Source organism: Tiliqua scincoides, chromosome 3 (assembly GCF_035046505.1).
Source record: "Tiliqua scincoides isolate rTilSci1 chromosome 3, rTilSci1.hap2, whole genome shotgun sequence".
Taxonomy (NCBI): domain Eukaryota; kingdom Metazoa; phylum Chordata; class Lepidosauria; order Squamata; family Scincidae; genus Tiliqua; species Tiliqua scincoides.
The window spans coordinates 14,045,064-14,065,910 of NC_089823.1; the positions used below are offsets into that span (position 1 = coordinate 14,045,064).

Below are 20,847 nucleotides of genomic sequence, written 5' to 3' on the forward strand. Positions count from 1 at the left end.
ACACATACACAAATAACTGAAATTGAGGAAATTAGCTAGAGGTTTAATCTAGCACTGTGATAAGGTTTAGGATTGTTTATGTGGATGCAAAACAATCAAAACTGCCTCAAAATTAGGCTAACAGTAACTACAAGACAGAGCTTTCAAAAGATAGTTTAATATAACAAGTAAAAGGCATGTTTAATTTCAGGTTAGGAGATACTTGCAAATAACTGTTTGGACAGCAAGAGTTAGTTGGAAAGATGATTGATCTTCATAGCAGACTCTTCCCCAGAAGATTCAAACAGGGAGGCTTCTTCGTCCAGAGTCTAAAAAGAACTACCCAGTTGGGCAATTATAACTAACATTCAGGCAGGACTTACTAGCTCTCCTTTTGTTGGATCTCAAGCACCCAGATTTAATCAACCAGAGGGGCTTTTCCTTGGGAGACAGCAACATCTCACCCCTTTTCACATGAGGGAGGCCTGCCCAGCTCTGATACCAAGATAAAGTCAAACACATGTTTTGGAAAGAAGGTGTCTAACACTTGCCTTACAGGATTAGCAGTGCAACTAATCTTAAGGCAACATAGAACATGGAATGGACTGGTGTAAAACAAGCTTCACTCTATATACAATGGGTTCATGATTGCTATCGAGCTCTAGGGAAGGATACAGCCTATGTAAATACAAACCTTGTAGGGAGCAGCTCTTGGCTGGAAGTATTAAGGGAAAGATGGTTGGCAACCTTCAGTCTCACAAGACTATGGTATAAGCCTACAGCACCCAGTATTCCCAGGCGGTCTCCCATCCAAGTACTAACCAGGCCTGATCCTGCTTAGCTTCTGCAATCAGATGAGACTGGGCATGTGCAAGGTAACAGTTGCTGCCTAAGGGAAAAATATGGCCTTGTAATTTATGCTTTACTTACAACATTAGCTGATAACCATGCCCCCAAAGAGCACAGTTTAGTTCTAAGGTAGAAGCTTCAATTTCCATGGTCTTGGGACAAATTATTAAAGGCTATGAGTTCTGGAGCTATGTCAACTATTTGTTTAATGTTAGGCCCAGAACAGATTACTATTGTGAAGGTGCACTGTATAGAACTAATGGGCCATGGGCCAATCCTATCCAATGTTCCAGGGCTGCAACTGCAATTCAGCCAGAAGGGAACAAATATTTCCTTATTTGCAGAATCTTCTGGGACTGCCCCTCCACCCTAGTCTGCAGCACATGTCCTGTCAGCCTGGCTTCATCAGTGCTAGAAAGTTGATAGGCTTGCACCCTAAATTACAGCCAAAGCTGAACAAAAACCAGAGAGCCACCTAAATCTTTACCTCAGTATGTGAGCTATGTAGAACACTCAGGCTCCATCTGAGTACTGCCCATGTTAATATTGTCCTACATCCTACCACCTGCTATGTATCTTGTGATTAGTGTACAGGCATACAGACTTTAGTGGTTGTGACCAACATGTCAAGTGTGCTCTATTCTTCTTTTCAATTATAGTCAACCCTGCTACTTGACTCTCCTTAGCTGTTTCCATGTGACATATATATTCAACTTCATCTACATCTGATTGGTCTCAACAGTTTAGTTAAGAGTAAGGAGATTACGTAAAACACAAAAGGTAGTGCAATAAAGATTCATTTATTGAAAAGTATTTACAGAACTAAGTCAGCACCAAAACTGGTGTTAAGATATTGGTCTGCCAGCTCTAAACTATTTTTAACTTTTACATGCAGATGGAGGGATTCAACCACCACTTACAAGCCCTGCTCTTATTCATGGTTTCTAGACACCTTAGTCAGGATATACTAATTATTCTACCCCACCCTTTCCTTACTCAAAGTTGGTAGCTGCTACCCCATCCTGTCACTATCTTTAAACTCAGCCCAGAATAGCCAGCTAAGCCACTTTACCTCCTTTGTTTTACAAATATTTTATTTACAGCATTTTTAACCCACCATTCTCCATAAGGGAACTCAAGGCAGCTTACAAAAGAGCAGATACAAAAAAGTAAAAACAGTTAGAACAATCTTATTCTGCTCTAAAAAATCCATAAAACTAAAACAAATGTTAAAAACCATAAAATACAATTTAAATATAGCCAAATTGGTCTGGTTAAGCATGTTTTAAGCTCATCCAAACACAACTCTTTACCATCTTAAACTACATATATTGGTGTAATGAGGTCAAAACCTCTCAGAATAAAAGGCACTTTAGTACAATATATTCTAAATCCTAAAAACACAATTCTAAATACTTAACTCTAAGCTGGATGCATGAAATCTTCAAGCTGCAAGTTATCAGAGCTGGAGTTCTCTACCTTCTGGATTGGGAGAGCTGGCTGGCAGCATCTCCCTCCAAAGGAAGCGGAATGGCAGGAGGCAAGATGGATTCACTTTCTCCTTCTTATACTCCAATTCGTAGAAATAGGTATGCAATCCATACCTTGGCACATAGGTAAGTCTAGATTTCTAATAAAACTGTAATCCCATGAGTGGATAAAAAGTCACATCTTCCCCTCCTCCTGATTATCCCCAGCTGTGTCAGCACTCTACTTAAGATTTATATACTATCTTTCCTATGTTCAAGGTTGTGTGCAATTTACAACCATAAAGCCAGTCTCTCCAAGACAAAGTGGCTGATTGCACCAAGACTTACAACCTCTCAGCTTTTGATGATCTCTGGGCATCTTCCTTTTGGCTCCAGCCATAAATTTTAAATATAAGCTGTGAAACCATAAACTTATCAAGACATCCCCTGTTGAAATCTGTGACAGCTAGAGACAGGTACATAACACAGCCCAATTTATATGTTAATATTCCCTCTTAAGAACATAACAGCCCCACTGGATCAGGCCATAGGCCCATCTAGTCCAGCTTCCTGTATTCACAGCTGCCCACCAAATGCCCCAGGGAGCACACCTGACAACAAGAGACCTACATCCTGGTGCCCCCCCTTGCACCTGGCATTCTGACATAGCCCATTTCTGAAACCAGGAGGTTGCACATATGCATCTTGTCCATTCCAACTTTTTTCCCTAACTGCCACCTTATCCAACTATACCTGAATTACTGTAAGTTTCCCTTTTAACAGGTAAAAGGACTGACAGTCCATTAAGCTCAGGGCACAACAGCAGAACACTAGGTGCTCCCCTTAGAAGTAGCAGTTGCCAGTGTGGTTAAGTATGTTTGAGATGGAGACCACTGCCAGCAGATTTATTCAAGCTTCTTGACATCTGTAATCTAAATAAAAGCAATGTGTTACTTTAAAGATAACCACTTTGTCCTGCATTTTAACCTAGAGCTTTCTTCTCTCCCCTAGCAGTACAGAGGGAAAGAAAAAACTTGCCATACAAAAGCCTTACCCATGACTGAGGATTTGACCCTTCTAACTTGCTCTCTACACAAGCAAAGCCAGGGTAGAGAGAAGAAATTAAGGCAGGGGAAAGGGCTGCCCTCCATTCCCATACAATTCACTACTTGCTCCCTCTCCCAAAGCATCTGATCAGGTATCCTTTGTCTAGTTTGACTTGGATTATTGAGACTTGTAATAGTTGAATATTACTTCATCCCCAGGACATTTCCTTGCCAAACTTGTATAAACTCAGTTCAGAATAGGGAGAGATTTATACACCACTCCTGAAATTACTTTTAGCCTTGTGTAGCTTGGAGCAACACACTCTGGTTCACTAGTTATTCGGTTCCTTGAAGCTTGTCCTTACTCCCACCATCTTTCACCTTTTTGAAAAGTTACTGTTTCAGTTAAAGCTCCCCTATCCTCCATAAATGGGAATGCACTATTAAGAGGATAGGTGCACATTGTACAGTTTAACATTACTTAAACTGGTGCTTTTTATATGAAGAGTTTATACAGTCAACACCATGGCAAACACGCAAGGACCATTTTCTTTTATAACAAGCATGTGCAGCTTAATGTAACCTGGATCCTTGAGGGGATGAAATTCCTTATTCTGAAATGGGAAGCCCCACTACCTAATGTATTCTAGATCAGGTACCCTGCATATTAGATGCAAATAGACCTGGTACATTTGCACAAGTGTTATCACATGCAGTTTAACCCCAGCTGTCAAACTTCACATTCAAAATGTTTCCTCTGTAATAGACCATAGAGCACACCAAGTACCCCTGGTATCCTGCAGAGGACTTCTCTATTAGGCCATTGCGTTAAGAGCCATTTGTTTAACAGCACACAGCTCTCTTTGAAGTGACCTTCAGCAAGTGCTCCTGATATCAGTCTTTACCTTTGGTACCAACTGGAATCCAATTTTAATTGTAGTTCTAAGTCCATTTTAGGTTTGGTTGTGGATTTTCTAGAAGCGACCTTATAACAGATGCTGGAAAATAGGATTAACACATGGTTAGCAGGAAGCAGCCCTAGAAAACCGAAGTTTAGACAATTGGAATTGAGTTCAGTGGAGATTTATCTGTAGAACACCCCAATTCAGAAGTACTTTCTAAAGACAGCACAAGGAACTGTTACCAGGACACTTTGGGGAATATGTCCTTGCTTAACCCTAAAACAGGGCTTCTCTGGCCTCCAGACTTGGCAATCTTCTGGTCCAAGTTTATAGTAAGGTGTTTCCAACAGATTTTATGCTACTATAGTAGCAATGCAAAAAATCATATTGGGAGTTGCTTTATGGTCACGTCCACAGCATACCAGAAATCGTATTTCATAGCAGCCTTGGTAGTGACCAGGTAATGCATCAAACTTCAATTAAGTCTATTTTAGAGTTGGTTCAAAACTACCATCTTTGCAGCAGTGCAAGTCTGTACAAATGTTTGTACAACTGTATATAACTGAGTTGTAAAATTGCCAATAGCCCCCAAATGCTGCCACGTGCTATCTGAATACCTGGTTGATCTGAAACACTGAAGGCGGCAGAGTGTCAAAAGAAGGACAAGAGTCCCAGGTGTAGCTGTAACAGTATAATATGTTCTTAACTAGTCCTGAATGTTCTTGCATATATTAACATAAAACCACAGCATAGTTACATCCAAGACTTACCTACTATTGGAGAAGGCATTTTTTCCAGCTGCAGTGGAAAGGCTGCTACCAAATCCAAACCTGTAGAAAGACAACATTTCTTAATGCCCTTTCTTAAAGGTAAACCAGCAGTTACTTAGGACTGTCTTGCAGTTTTATATCCCACAGACCCAACACAGTTCAGTGGGTAAAGCGAAACCACAAGTTCACTCTATGAGGCATTTCCAACGACAAGAACCTACAGCAAAGTCCCATCGGGATAGACCTCAACATGACCCTTCACCAACACCTTTAAGTGTCTAAATGTTCTATCCTGTTTATTGCAGCACTGTCATCCTTTGGGAATTTACTATCTGAAGTGCAAACTCTTAACGTGTACATGTATAATCCAATATGCAAAATCCAGTTGGTAATATTAAGATATCTTGAGGTATGTGCTGCATGTTTACAACATGTTTGTATTGTGTGCTACATATTTGTCCTTTACAGGTCACTCCCCCACCTAAACCAAAGAAAAGATGGCAAGCCAATATAAATTTCCATACCTCACATGTTTTCTACAACTGGAGTCCTGTTTTTTTCATTTGTGCCATAATTCCCACCTGCAAGAATCAGCTGTTAGTTTGCAGAAACAGTAGGATCAAGACATTTGTAATACTTTTATCTCCCACTTTCCAAGGAGTCCAGGAAGGTTACAAACGTCTTTCCAGCTCTGCTGCTATCCCTGTGAGGTAGGTTACACAAACGCATCGTCCTCAGCCAAGGATGGCCTTGGCCAGTTTCATGGCCTTAAAACTGAGGTATTCAATCTGTGCGTCGCACCTCCCTAGTGAGGCATGGCTAGCCTCCAGGGGAGTCACCAGGCATCTCCAGGAGAGAGGTGGCCACAGCTGCTCTGCTCAGCTCAGCTGCAGGTGCTGCCTCCTGACTTGCTGCTTTTCTAAAGCTGAGAACAAGGTGGGTGGGGCAGCATGAGGTGGGGAGAGCTGTGAAACATGGTGGGGGAGGTGGGAGAGAAGGCTGGCTGGGAATCAGCAGAGGTGCTGCTGGGTGTGCTCCTGGCAGGCTTCAAACTGGGGGGAAGCACTTTCCTCCACTTGGGAAAGAGGAAGCCCCACCTGCTCTTGGGGGGTGTCCAAATGCCACAGCCTGCATTCCTCCGTCTTGCCTGGGAGAATGGGGTGGCATCTGCATGTTGGGGAGTGTGTGTATGAGCATCCCCCATCTACTTTGGGGGTGCATTGTAATCTTGCTGGGTGTGGTGCAATCCTATCCACACTTTCCTGGGAGTAAGCCCCATTGACTCAAATGGGACTTCTGAGTAGACCTACATAGGCTTGGGGTCTGTCAGCTTAACCAATCTTCACCTCTCTTTTCCCCCCCTTCAAAAAAAGAAAACAAGCCACTCTTGATGACTTTGTCTCCAAAAATTGATTAAAAAAATACCCATTCCTTTTCAGCCAATCCTCCTTTTCCTCCTGCCTCCTTTTGGGGGGCTGCTTCCCATGTTAGCTGCTATTATAAGACAAAAGGCACAATCCTAGCTAGATCTACTCAGAAGTAAGTCCTATTGTGTTCATTGGGACTTACTCCAAGGAAAGTGAGGTTAGGATTGCAGCCAAAGCAGTCTCTGGGTCTCAGTTTGCAATTAGCAGATACACACAAAAACAGTCTTCCCCTCCCCCAGCAAATTCATCACTTCCCCCCCCCCTTTCCAAAACCCTCCAGGTGTGCTGCAAAAAACTCAGGACACAATCCTAACCAGGTCTACTCAGAAGTAAGTCCTATTTTGTTCAATGGGGCTTACTCTCAGGTAAGTGTGGTTAGGATTGCAGCCTCAGAGGCAGCTATTTTTTTTGTTTCTAGAGTATAATTATAACACCTTCATCCCCATTTTGGGGGTAACTGAGGTGAGGTGATGTAATGGGGAGCTGTGGTCAATGGCCACAAGGATCAGGGGAGCCTCAGGCTGGAAAAGTTTGAAAACCACTGCCTTAAAAGCTTCAGTGAACTTCATGGCTTGTTGAGAGTTGGAATCCAAACTACTTCTTCAACATTAGGATTAATTATGTATTCAACAGGGGCTGTTATGCCACACAAAGTTGCAGAAATCTTCCCCTTACTGATAGTTAAATTTAGCTATTCTATCCACTTGTTCAGAATGGCTTTTATCATTCACTCTTTTCAGAGCAGTTGAACATCTTGCCAATCATCACAACAATTTCTTATGGAAGCGTCATATGAAGCCAATCATTTCTCCCCTGCTTGGACACAGGTGACTTATTTAAAATACACTCTCTCCAAAAGAGATAGTGGGACTTATCTGCATATCCCCTTTGTGCAGTGAAGAGATGGGATAATGCTGATTATAGGTTTTGCTTGTCCAAACAAAAAATGCTACAAGAAATGTCAATTTCTTACCACTTTATTTGGGAGGCAGAATTCTGAATTCCTGGAACAAAGAGGCAAAAAGATTCAGCATAGCCAAGTCAGTTGCCATGCATATTGATGCATGCATTTCAGCATTAAGAATACCAAGTACTATCACCTCCTGATAATGCATTTTCCATGCTATGGTGGGCAGAGATGCATGAACAATAACCAATCTGCCGGGAGACTAGGCTCCCCCCTCTGAATCATTGGCATCCTTCAGTCTCAGAAGACTATGGAAACACGCTCTGAAAAGTGGTTCTGGGACAGCGTCTGGTGTGGCTGAAAAGGCCAATTTGGGAGTGACAATCCCTTCCACACTGGAAGCAAGTGCAGTCTGTCCCTGGTGTGTCTCCCTGGTTATGGGCCTTCCTTCTTTGCCTCAGTCTGATGGCCAAGTGTCTCTTCAAACTGGGAGAGGCCATGCTGCACAGCCTGCCTCCAAGCAGGACATTCAGAGGCCAAGGTTTCCCACCTGTTGAGGTCCATTCCTAAGGCCTTCAGATCCCTCTTGCAGATATCCTTGTATAGCAGCTGTGATCTACCTGTAGGGTGCTTTCCCTGCACAAGTTCTCCATAGAGGAGATCCTTTGTGATCCAGTCATCGCCCATTCTCACTACATAAACAAGGCAACACAGGCATTTGTTTCAGCAGTGCATGCATGCTAGGGATTCCAGCTCATTGCAGGACCGTGTTGTTTGGAACTTTGTCCTGCCAGGTGATACCGAGGATGCATCGGAGGCAGCGCATGTGGAAAGTGTTCGGTTTCCTCTCCTGTTGTGAGCGAAGTGTCCATGACTCGCTGCAGTACAAAAGTGTACTCGGGACACAAGCTCTGTAGACCTGGATCTTGGTATGTTCCATCAGCTTCTTGTTGGACCAGGCCCTTTGCAAGTCTGGAAAACGTGGTAGCTGCTTTACTGATGCGTTTTAGCTCGGAAGAGAAAGTGTCTCAATAAGCTACCTTGAAATTTAGAGGGAACATTTTACCATACTTGATGGAAATGCATCAATGCCAAAAATATGTTCTTTGCTATACCAGCAAATGCAACTGATATTTAAGGTAGATCCACAAATGAAACCAGAAGCTTTCCTGTTGGGAATACTTAATGACTGGATTCAGAAAGATTTTGAAACTATATTTTTATGTATGACAACTGCAGCAAGAATATTATATGCTAAGTATTAGAATGTTCCAGAGATACCTTCAGTTGAAGAACAGTGGGAAAAGATATTGGACTTAGCTGAAATGGACACATTTGCAGTTTTCCTTAAAGTCAATAAAGATTTTTATGGACAATTTTATGAAACCATTCATGGACTTCCTGCATACAAAGGGCAAAGTTGGATTAATGAATTATGGATTCGATGAGTAGATAATTGATAAATTGTTTTGTAGAAAATAAATGTTACAGAGGAGTTTTTTGTCTCTTAGAATTGCTAACAGTGAGATTATACGTTGAAGATTTTCTGTGTTTGTCAATTTGTCATCTTACCAAAAGAAATTAACATGTTCAAATTTCCCACTCCCAAGTTAGGTGTGCAGACCAGACCCAAGTGTGAGGTAAACCCAACAGGGATAGAAAAAGGTTTTGGACAAGGTCATTGCTCTGAGAAGCCAGTCATGAGACTCCAATATATATTTGAGGGGGGAATGGCAAGTACAACAGCGGACCCAGAGCTCTAAACACAAAGTGGCAGGCCAATTTCTAGATCAGCACTGATGTGCATGATGCATCTTTATAGTTTAAGAGGGGGTTCCTTTGAGAGAGGGGTGCTTGCTCGTGACAATTGGAAAGACCATTTAAAATCATCTCAATCCGACAGGTAAGACTTCAAAGTAAATTTATGACAGGTCTCATTGTCACCACTGTAATTTGTTTTACAATGATGGAAGCATAACCTGTGTTTCTGTAGCCCCATGGCTTGATTCAGACACAAACAAGTTGTGCCCATTTATTGTACCAACAAGGCAGAGGCTGAACCTGCTCAGCTTGCAAACTCTGACTTACTTGTCTTGGAAGAAAGAAGAAGTTGCCTTCAGAAAGAAGTCACTGTTCCCAAAGGTTGTTGCCACAACTCCAAAAATCCCTTCAGGATAGAAAGACTTGTTAGTTTTTATGGAGATTCTAGATTACAGGGTATTACTATGTACCAACTAGGAATTGACTCCAGAACAGAAATGGTAAGCAATTATATTTGCAAGGAGATATTCAATTCCTACCCTGTTAGGCCACAAAACAGAGGAAATCTCTGCCAGCAGCAAAACCCTAATCAGATATTTTGGTCATCCATTGCAAAATGAAGTCTACATTTCTGTGCAAATACAGTAGAGAAGAACTTTGCAGGACGACACACTGAGCACCCTGAAGGCAAGACTATGTTGCCTTACAAACCCTTCAGCTATCAGCTGTTACTTGTTTCAACAAAAATACCAGGTTCAGCAGGCACAGCAGCTTGAGAACCAACGATGCCACATGTTGAGTTAGTATTGCACTGTTTTTTGAACATGCCATCAGGAGCAGGCTGCTGGATGCAGATACCATACAGTGCAGTGAACTCCGCTCCTCTCACCACCAAAATACCTACATGTTTGCCTAACAGTAATACGAATGGATAATAACTTACTTCTGTGTGCCAAATCTGAAGACCTTTTCCAGTCGCTTTCGGTGTTCTAGGAAAAACCAGCAAGAGGAAATAAGTCTCCCTAGATAAAACTTTGATTAATGGAGCTTGCCTTACTATTAAAGAGATTAACAGGATATTGCTATACAGTTAGAAACTAGACAAATCCCACCAGGTTAATTACCTACTACTGCAACAGATTTGCAGCACCACCCTATGCACTTACTTGAAAGTAAAACCAGTTTATTGGGGCATGCCTTCAGCTGTATGTGCATACAGCATGCTTCAAAATGTTTATCCACCAAGTTGCCAGGAACCTCTGCTTGGAGACAGAACTTTCTAACTACCTTAAGCATGCTGCATTTGTTCTAGGAAGGCAGCTGCGGAAAAAGGGGTTTGTCTCAAGTCTTTCTGAAATCATATATTAGTCTTATCACTAAATTTTGCTTTAAGCTGCTAAACATAAATAGTATTAACTGATGTTTCCAATCACTTACTATAGTTCATTTCAATGCAAGAATGTTCCTTCCCATAAGTAACACAACTAATACAGATCAGCTGTGGGTTGCAAAGGAAGAGTTTGCTCTCAGCACTTGCTCTTGGATTTTGTCTACAAGACAGTCAGAACCTGAAGCTGTGCTTAAACAGTAAGTGCACACGTTCCTGATTCATATAATGTTCCTCTCTGCACATACAACAGAACATGCCTAGGACACAGGGCAGCCAGCTCTGCCCAACAATACAGCAGAGCATGGTGGCATGACCCTCCCCAGCTGGGAACCTTGAAAACCCATAGGTGGCCAGAATACAGAGAGTGAGGCTGCTAACTGTATGCACAGAGAGAGCCTACTGTGCTCCCATCAATCTCATTTCACCACCATTCACTGCTCTTAACTTCAGGTTGTCGTCATAACATGTTCATTCTCTTCCTGACTGGGAACTCTTAGCGTAGAGATTACAACAAGGTGAAGTTTAATGAATCTAAAGCTCAACTGCAGGATGGTGGCGTAGCTGTGGGGGTGGAGCACCCAGGCTGACAGAAGGGCGGGCAAGCAGCCCATTTGACTCAGTTTTGCTCCCCCCGCTGGGAATGGCTCTGAAGGGAGGGGCCGCTTGGACACCCCCCTCCAGCTACACCAGTGCTGCAGGAGTTTGTACATACAGTGGATTTTTCCAAGTCCAGAAATTTAATACAATTCAAAGCCATACAGAACAGAAGTAGTAAATACCCTTGCTATAGTATCATACCTACAAACGAATGCTGCTTCCATGAGGTCTTGAAGGCTGGTCATTAGTATTATAAGTCTTGTTCTGCTGTACAAATGTTTATACTGAAATACAAAAGCACAAGCATGTGTCAGTTATACATCAACCTTTCACATCAAGTGTCTTTCTCCACACCATAATGTGCCAAGGGCCATTAAGTGATGTTGAAATGTTTCCAAGTACCTATTTATCTACAAAAATTCATTTATAGTCAGCTTCCAAAATTTTTTCTGGAAATACAGTACATCTTTATGCCAACCCTTAAGGAACTGTTTGAGCACCATGAATATGCATTTTAGTAATGCAAACAGCAATACTAGTTCCTCTGCACTCAGTTCTAGTCAGAATTTTAGTTTTAGTTCATTTCTGAATCACTCAGCAGTTGAACTGAAAGCAGTCATCACATGAACCGCTGTGCAGAATCAGGAAGTTATATATGCCAGTTAATGCTCTTAGTGAAAGTCTACTCCCAGATTTAAATTAAAATTCTTGAGCCATATCAATCCAGTTTCCTTCATGATAAGCAGAGTCAAAACTATCACAACAAACTACCCTGAACAGTTGAATTTGTAGAAGTAGCAACACCTATGCAGTGTCACTACAGGAGTAACAATGTACTGAAGCTAAAGAAAATATACATCACAGCTTAATATTCCTCCCTGCCTCCACTGGTATCCCTACTTTGGGGATAGTCTTGGCCTCCACATTCTATGAGAAGTGTGCCGCCCACACATAGCACAACTAGTAACTTACCTAGTCAAGCAGACAAGTAGTTTTCACAACACCCTACATAGGAAACAGCTGATCCAACAACTGCTTTAGGTGTGCTGCTTCAGCAAATAGAAAGATTACAGCCCAAGGTCCAAGTCAGTCACTTTGTCTTCCTCTTGGATTTTTTCTTTGGAATATTGCTACTTAATATGAAACAGCTGTTCTCCTGTGGTGGGGAAATGAAACAGAAAGGGGGTGTTCCCATAGAATCAATACACAATAGGTTTAGTCTAACCTACAAGGGAACCCCCTTCTCCACCCTGCTGGATCAACTACCAAGAACTACGCAAGACCTGTGCAAGCGTGCATACATGCATAAGTATGTATGCCTTTTTGTTCACTTAATTCTCTGATGCTGTAAGAGTTAGTCCAGGACAAAAAGAGGGCATGTCTAAACACCTATAAAATTATTCTCAAGTGATTCAAGAAATACAGCTTAGCAAGCTTCATCAATCAAGGCAATTCATTAGAGTGATGCAATGCCTTACCACTATCCTGGCACCAATGTCTTCTTTATCACCAGAATTCTCATTTTGGTTTTCCCTATCAAAAGACAATAGCCCAAAGTTGCATTAGCTCTGCATAACTAAAGATCATTCAGTGATCCTACTTGAGGTACTACAAGTGGAGTCTATTTATCCGAATTAGTTCCGTGATGTCACAAAAAACATGTTGTGCTAAGTTCCATAGAGTTACACAAATACAATGCAGCCTGACACTTCCGGATGGAAGGAAACTAAGGCAGCTTTTATCAATCCCCGCCTCTCCATACTCAGCCCTCCCCATTGCCAGCTGTCCTGCCCTAGGTGTTTCTACTCAGAAGTCCCATTGTGGTCAATGAGGCTTACTCCCAGGAAAGTGTGGAGAGGATTGTAGGCTAAATCACATGCTTTGCTTACTGGGAAGTCTTGCTTGTGTCTGTGACAGCCTGTACCATCTCAGTGGGTGGGGGGGTTGCTTGTACTGGCGATTGCCTGCACCATGGGGGGGGGAATTCCGCAAACACTCCCTGGGTTTTTTAAAGCAATCCCCTCTGTTGCTACCACCTGCCCGTGTTTGTGTGTGTGCGCGTGTGTGTGTGCATTGTGTGTGCGCGCGTTCCACCTTGTTGCATGTGTTCTGGCTATAGAGGTTTTCTGCCCCCCCCCTTCAGCTGGCTCAGGCGCTCCAGGAGTCTTACTGTTCCTTTGCAAGGGGAACCTCTTCCAGGGCTATTTCCCTGCCTGGGTGAGGCAGAGCCTTTTTGCAGTGTTTTGGGCTGCCTGGAAACAGAGGGAGATGCCAGCACAGGGCAAAGGTGTTGACTTTCATTACCCCCACCCCATTTGGGTTGAGACAAATCCTAATGGAAAAATCTGTGAATAGGCTGCACCTGTACTTGCAAAGATTGAAATTGGTCAGTTACCAATACAAGCAAAAGATTTGGGAAAAATGGTCTAGAGACCAGCCAATTCCTAGCCTATGTAGGACTTTCTCAAGCGTGAAGACAAAGCAGATATTAAAAGCAATGGAATGCAGGAACATACGTACTCTGTTTCCTCAATAGGTGAAAGGGGTCCATCATCATCCAAATATTTGTACTTCCTCAACTCCAGACATTCATTTTCCAGATCATCCCCAGCATTTAACTGGGTCAAAGAATTTTTGAGGTGGTGTTCATACTTCAGCTGTTCAATATATTTGAAGAATCCTTTCAAGGCAGCATGCTTGAAAAAAAGAAGTCAGAAATTGACAGGCAGCCCTTTTGTTGCCCAGTAAGCCAATAAATACCAACATCAGTAAGGGCAATACTCTTATGCTTAGATCTTTGTCCACTCTATAAGCCATCACTTTTGCTTTAATGCATACCAATAATGGTTTGTTTTTTATGTCCTGGAACAAACAGCAGTTGAATTTTTATCCTGGTAACATTCCTATGTGCAGGTGGTTCACATATACTGGTGTGTGCAGTGCCTGGTGGATTCTGAGTGGGGAGGAGGAGAGAGGAGGTAAAGGCTGAAGAATCAGTCCCTAAACTATTATCATGCACTTTCAGGTCACAATCCAGAAAGTCATTTTGTAAAATAGACAAGGTTTGTTGTGCAGATTTCTCTGTTTAGCTCTGTGCTGAATCACATCTATCCCGGGCGCCATCTTGGAGAAGCTCAGAAAGCTGAGAATTCGCCTTCCCATGGCCTAGATACAACAACATCGCAGCAAAAAAAGCTATTAGGAGTGACTAAACTTGGCTCGTTAAAAAGTTTTACCGAGAACTGTAAGAAAGAAGTCTGGAGGAGGAGAAGATAATTTTAAGATTATTCACACTGGCCAGTAGCCACCCAGGGGGGAAATAGGTGAATTGGTATTTCCCCTGCTGGAGTAAGTACAAGATTATTCTTTTTTAATGGTATGTACCAAAGAGAAATAAGCAATCTTCAACAAAGGAAATAAAGTCTACTTTCATTTTCCCAGCAAAAAGCCTTGGTTTAAGTCTGGTCACTGTTACTTTCAGTAAGAGGCTTGAATTTTTTTTGGTTATTTAAAGGCATACTAACCTAATTTGAGTGTGTTGATTTGACTGAATTGTTACTGATTTGTCATTGATATTGACTGGACGTGGAATATTGACCTTTTTTGGATACAAAAATTGGAAAGTAGCCCCGGACACAAAATTGGAAAGTAGCCCTGCAGGAAGTGGTTGGTGTTGATAAAAATGGCTTTTGAAAATTTAAAAGATGTTCGTGAAAGCCAGGCCTTGTTGGTGGATTTCATGATGGATTTTAGAAGAGAAAACAGCAACAGGTCAGAGAATTGTCTGAACAAATTGGGCAAATAAGCTCCTCCCTTGTAAACTCGAAGGAACAGATTATAAACAATAGAGAAGAAAAAAGAATGGATCAGATGTTGGGTGAAGTTAAAGAAGTGGAGTATTTTGAAATGGGACAAGCCATGATGTGTATGCGCAACCTCCTGATTTTAGGAATGGGTTAAGTCAGAATGCCAGATGTAGGGGAGAGCACCAGGACGAGGTCTCTTGTTATCTGGTGTGCTCCCTGGGGCATTTGGTGGGCCGCTGTGAGATACAGGAAGCTGGACTAGATGGGCCTATGGCCTGATCCAGTGGGGCTGTTCTTATGTTCTTATGATGGAAGAAGCAATTGTCATAATAACTAAGAATCTTAAGGAAAAAAAATGTTCAGAGAGCAAGCTGTCTCAAGAAGAGGAAGAATTTATGGATTGAATTCAAGAACAGAATGAAAAAGAAGAAAGAAAAAGAGAGGGCCAAGAAACTCAACAGATTTAAGAAGAAAAAGAAAAAAAAGAAGTGGAAGAATCAGTTGGAGGAGTAAGAGGGAACACCAATAAGATAAGAGTACAAAGTAAGCAATAAGAAGAAGGTCAAAATGGTTGAATAATAAGTAGAAATTTTTTTTAATCATATTAAATCAAAATAGATGTAAATGAAAATTTGAAATATAAATATTGCGGAAATTAAGTGGTATTAAGATAAATATTTTATTAATTATATTAAATTAAAGTAGATGAAAATGGAATCTGGAATATAAGTATTGTGAAAATTAAAGTGGTAAACATATGAAATTAGATGAAAGTGCAAATTTGGAATATAAGCATTGTGTAAACTAAAGTGGTATTAAGATAAATAAAAGGGTTATTTTTTAAAAGAGAAGGTAAATGAAATAAATTATAGATGTCAATTTATTTTGGAGACAATATTAAACCTGTATTTTGGGTTAATAAATATGTGGTGGATAGGCGAAGTATAATACCATTGTAATTGGAGATAGTTGTTTTTAGATGTGATATTAGAAATTAAGAATCAGATAAGAGATTTTATTTTAGAGGTTAGTTTAGTGGTAAGAAGAGTCTATAAGTAAAAATTTGAAGCCTTTTCTGACTGGATAGATATGGAAAATGAAATATAATATGTTATAAGAGATATTGAAGGGGGTAATACCATTGTAATTGAAGACATTCTTTTTAGATGTGATATTAGAAATTAAGAATTAGACAAGAAAGATTTTATTTTAGAGACTAGTTTACTGGTAAGAAGAGTGTATAAATCTGAAGCCTTTTTATGATGGGATACATAACGTTAGAGGAAAAATATGGATTGTTTAGTTAAATTATTAACCAGTAGGTTAGAATATGATAATTTTTGTATTGATGAATAATTCCGTTTGGATTAATGTTTGTTGTAATCGATGGCCACCACCCTTGTGTGTAACCTATGTAGTCCTAGCCCTAAGTCTATCCAATTTTCCTTACCTGTATCTGTAATAAATAAAGCATTGTTAAAAAAAGGAAAGTACTTGTTTAATGACAGCTTACCTCATATAGACACTCCATTCTGAAAGGAATACGTTTTCTTCTATAAAATCTCTCTGCAAAAGGAAACCGACGGCCCCTCTCAAAGTATCTCCTCATCCGCTCTTTTCTGGAGATCCTGAAGCGTGGTCTTACGCTTGGGCACCATGCTGGAGTCTTGCTAGTAGTGGCTTCTTTTTGTTCTGGTGGCATCCTGTTCTTGCGACACATGCGCTGCCTCCTTCTGAAGTGGTAGTCAAAGAGGGCTTTCAGGTCCACCTTCGGCATAGGCAGCTTTGCAGGCAACTCAGCTGAAGGATGCCTCTGAGCTTTAGCATTGACTTTATTCTCAGAGGGTCGCTCAGAAAGTCTTGATGAGCGAGTTTTTGCTTTCCTTTTTGATGGATGTGGTGAAAGTGAGCCAGAGCCTGTCCTGTAGCGGCAACAATGAGGCAATTTATCTTGTCAGAGAGGTGCCATAGCTCTGTGCACAGAGCAACATCCTGCAACTCTCAGGTAATTGGGCTGAAAAGACATCTGCCTATAAGTTTATAAGCAGAGTTGCCTGTATGCAGGTTGGAAAGCTCTGCCAGTCAGAAGAGACAGCCCTGGACAAGATGGCCTGACACTAAATAAGGTAGTTTCCTGGAACCATCTTTGCAGGTCATTGCAGAGAGACGGTTACATGCACCTTAAAAGAGGGCATCTCTTCCCAGATGAGCCTTCCTGCCCATTAAATCATTCATGTGAGACTGTTCCATGTGCATCTGTAAAAACCATTACTAAGGAGGTTCCCCCACCACCAGCAGTGACACTCTGCCTGTGGGATGCTCTTCTCTATAACAAAGGGAAGGGCCCTATTGCTGAAAATTCTGTCATCATAAGCCACATTGTGAAGCCAATGAAGTGAGCAAGTATAAGCACAAGTGTTCCAACTAGTCAGTTGCAGCACAGGGCCTCAGCCTCTGGATAGGAAACACATTAAAGGACTTTGATAAGCACTTGAGGAGTGCTGCTGCTGTAAGATGGGAAGGGGACACATTAAGAGTCTCACCAGAATAAATATTTAGGAGGTTTATTGATAGCAGATTAAACTGGGAACATCTTACAGCAGCAGCACCCCTCAAGGGCCTATAGGAAGATCAGAATTTCATTAAATGGTTATTTCAACATGTGCAGGTATACAGCCAATATGGAGATTTGAAAGAAGTTACAGCACACTCACATCTCTGGATCTCCATCATGGGGAATACCTCCAGTCAGGAAAGTCTGTACATGCAGTACATCTTGGGAAGAGTGACCATTGGGGCAATCTTCAGAGCCCTCCAACAATGAGATCTCCATTTCATCAGTGTCTGCCATGCTGTGCTTTCAGTTTGTACTAGTGTAGGGAAGACAGTGCATTGTTAAGGGGTTTTTCTAAACTTCAGTCATTACAAGTACTTCAAAACACAATCCTCTACACACCTACCCATGAGTCACCTGCACTAAGTTTAACAGACCAACCTCAGAAAAATAATGCACAAGATTTTACTAACTCTAAAGAAAAACATTAGGTGCCAGGGATTAAATCTGGCGCCTTTCACAGGTAAACTTTGTGTTCTACCACCAACCTATAACCCAACCCCATTTTTGCAAGTTATGTTTACAGAAAACTAAGAAACTTATGCACAGTCAAGAGTACATTACCATGCAGCCAGACACAAAACAGAATTGTGACAAAGATACTCTTATTCAGAGCCTGTTGCAAGCAGTCATCCCCAACATTGGCTACTAAAGAGTAAGCAGAATCAATGCCAGATGTTCAGGGTTTAAGGTTAACTTGAAAGAAACCAAATGCATCACACCCCTAAGGCATGACCTTGCAGGTACATAATGCAGCAATCTTGCTCATGGTAAACAAGTCTAGTTTCTATACAGGTTAAGTACCCCTTATCCTGACTGCACAGGACAGGAATGTGTCTGGATTTTGGAATAATTGCATAAATATGAAAAATGATTCCTCTTGCTCTTTTCGCTGTTAGCCATATGGGTGTCTGCTGGCCTCTGACATTTTTCAACAACGTCTGTAGAAGTATACAACAAAGAACAGGGAATATAACTTACAACCTGTGCCTGCACTGTAAGGAGCACAAGGCCTTCTCATATTTACACTACAGAAAACAAGTCTTGGACAAAAATGTCTGGATTTCAGAATAGTCCGGTTTAAGGGGAACTCTAACTGTACTACCCCAAGTTCCATGTTGGACACAGATGAAATAACCACAATAAACTCCTGCCTGCGCTTATCGATCAAGCAGCATTAGTTTAGCTTAGCACCTGCAAATGTTTTTTACTGTTTATAAATCAATAAATAGTACATAAATTAATACACAATAGAATATAAACTACAATTAAAAAGAAACACCAATATATATAAAGCCAACGTAAAATAGTTCTAAATATCATGCAGTTATAGAGCATATCCAGATTCTCTTCAACTTCATCTAAACTAAATATCAAAAAATTTATGTCTCCATCTGCACTTCTTATACATTTCCTTTCTTCTTAACTTACAGGTTATTTATAGACTCCATTTCCCTCTATCCCTCAAACCCAGAAATTATAGTATTTTTCTCTAGTATGTACAAAGTCAATGAGTGGCTTCCAGTTATTCATAAGTGTAGTTACTGACTTCTCTGTTAAGTAAAATGCAAATGTAGTTCTTTATAGTGCTTCTACTGCCACTTATTTTGTCACTTATTTTGTTTTAAAATTTGCTGCAATGCTTATTACTATGCTTAAACAGATGCAAGTATAGTGTATCAAAGCAAGGCAGGGTACAACCCCCCCAAATAAACAGAATTACAAGCATGGGATTTTAAAGGTATAAAAACCCATCTCTGCATCTATATTTGGGATATTGGAGAAAGTCAGGCACGCTGACAGCAAAAATCTCATACTCAGCTAGAGTCACCATGATTAACAGGGCTTGCTCCCAAGGCAACACTGACAGAATTATCTAAAACAGTGGTTCCCAACCTGGGGTACGTGTAAGAGAACTGAATAATGGCAGAAAAGGGCAGGTCTGTATTGGAATGCCTTGCAGGGCTAATATGAAGGGTACAATTTATGGAAATTGACTTTCAAGGGGTACACCAGTGAAAAAACGTTGGGAACCACTTATCTAAACCAGCCATTTTCAACCACTGTGCCATGGCACACTGGTGTGCCGCAAGTGGTCCACAGGTATGCCACAGGAATTTGGTAGGAGGTCATTTATTAATAGGGCTAATCGGAGATGTGAGCCCCCACTGGCAGCATAGTGCATGGTGTGCCTTGTCAATTGGCAAAAACCTGGTGGCATGCCATGACCATTTTAGTGCCATGAGATAAAAAGGTTGAAAATCACTGACCTAAACACTGAACCAATGTTCTGACACTGCCTTATTCTTTACAGCAGTGGTTCTCACACTTTTAGCACTGGGACCCACCTTTTAGAATGGGAATCTGTTGGGACTTACCAGAAGTGATGTCATGACTGGAAGTGACATCATCAAGCAGGAAGAGTTTTAGCAATCCTAGGTTGCAAACCTACTTACACTTACCCAGGAGTAAGTCGCATTTACTGTCATTGTGAAAGGCAAATATATAGTAGCATGTTAAAAGTACAGATCTGTAATAGTTCCCCAAATGCAGTCACATACCATGGGGCCATAAAGACTAAAATAATAAAAAAAATATTGAAATGAACGGGGACCACCTGAGATTGGCTCACGACCCACCTAGTGGGTCCCGACCCACTGTTTGAGAAACACTACTTTACAGATTTAAAAGAGACTACATGTGTTGAATGGATGCCACAGGGTGCAGAAGCTGCCATGAAAGAGTCCGTTAAGGGGCCCTGGAAACACAAAACCTTGACCAAGGAGCAACAATACTTCTTTACCCAGTGTGGCATTAGTCTGTGGAACTCCTTGCCACAGGATGTGGTGATGGAACCTGGCCTAGATGCCTTGAAAAGGGGACTGGACAGATGGATGGAGGAAAGGTCCATCCCAGTCTACCAGCCATGATGGGCATGTACAACCAACCTCCTGGTTCTAGGAGGTTACATCTGAGTACCAGGTGCAAGAAGGGCAACAGGATGCAGGCATCCTGTGGTCCTCTAGGGCCTTGTGGTCCCTGAGGCATGTGGTGGGCCACTGTGAGATACAGGCAGCTGGGCCAGATGGGCCTGTGGCCTAACCAAGTGGGGCCCTCTTTAGGACACGGCTCTTCACCCCAATTTTCCCCCTCACACCCCAATATCCCACCCCCACACCCCATTAACACCCCTTAGATCTTTACCGAAGAAGCCTCCTCCTGCCCGTGATACTAACCGAGCGGATGGCAACGGATGCTCCAACGCGACCTAGTCAACCTCAGCGCCTCCCTCTCGCAGTCCAACAAGGCCGCGCAACAGCCGACGAGCAC

General features: G+C 41.7%; 1 protein-coding gene and 6 non-coding genes across 10 annotated transcripts; all 7 read right to left on the minus strand.

Annotated features, from left to right (window-relative positions):
• Positions 1-1,384: 1,384 nt before the first annotated feature.
• TAF1D (TATA-box binding protein associated factor, RNA polymerase I subunit D) lies at positions 1,385-20,834 on the minus strand. Of its 4 annotated transcripts, none has more exons than XM_066622290.1 (14): positions 20,754-20,834; positions 17,618-17,773; positions 16,417-16,825; positions 13,618-13,793; positions 12,576-12,630; positions 12,070-12,253; positions 11,299-11,361; positions 10,054-10,099; positions 9,438-9,516; positions 7,416-7,446; positions 5,540-5,596; positions 5,016-5,075; positions 4,249-4,341; positions 1,385-3,229 (listed from the first exon to the last, which is right to left on the minus strand). In XM_066622290.1, the coding sequence occupies exons 2-6, from the start codon at positions 17,752-17,754 to the stop codon at positions 12,188-12,190; spliced, it is 843 nt and encodes a 280-aa protein (XP_066478387.1). In that variant the 5' UTR covers positions 17,755-17,773; positions 20,754-20,834; the 3' UTR covers positions 1,385-3,229; positions 4,249-4,341; positions 5,016-5,075; positions 5,540-5,596; positions 7,416-7,446; positions 9,438-9,516; positions 10,054-10,099; positions 11,299-11,361; positions 12,070-12,187. The 4 variants fall into 4 exon arrangements, with proteins under 4 accessions (XP_066478387.1, XP_066478386.1, XP_066478384.1 ...); XM_066622289.1 differs by having other exon boundaries at positions 11,299-11,364; XM_066622287.1 differs by having other exon boundaries at positions 11,303-11,381.
• On the minus strand, positions 4,581-4,704 carry LOC136647090 (small nucleolar RNA SNORA32). Its single transcript, XR_010794255.1, has one exon. It is a non-coding gene; the product is annotated as a small nucleolar RNA SNORA32 (small nucleolar RNA).
• LOC136647092 (small nucleolar RNA SNORA18) lies at positions 5,135-5,265 on the minus strand. Its single transcript, XR_010794257.1, has one exon. It is a non-coding gene; the product is annotated as a small nucleolar RNA SNORA18 (small nucleolar RNA).
• LOC136647083 (small nucleolar RNA Z40) lies at positions 7,145-7,217 on the minus strand. The gene has a single exon (XR_010794250.1). It is a non-coding gene; the product is annotated as a small nucleolar RNA Z40 (small nucleolar RNA).
• On the minus strand, positions 9,270-9,400 carry LOC136647085 (small nucleolar RNA SNORA1). The gene has a single exon (XR_010794252.1). It is a non-coding gene; the product is annotated as a small nucleolar RNA SNORA1 (small nucleolar RNA).
• LOC136647084 (small nucleolar RNA SNORA8) lies at positions 9,841-9,979 on the minus strand. The gene has a single exon (XR_010794251.1). It is a non-coding gene; the product is annotated as a small nucleolar RNA SNORA8 (small nucleolar RNA).
• Positions 11,653-11,726, minus strand: LOC136647110 (small nucleolar RNA SNORD5). Its single transcript, XR_010794268.1, has one exon. It is a non-coding gene; the product is annotated as a small nucleolar RNA SNORD5 (small nucleolar RNA).
• Positions 20,835-20,847: the final 13 nt, after the last annotated feature.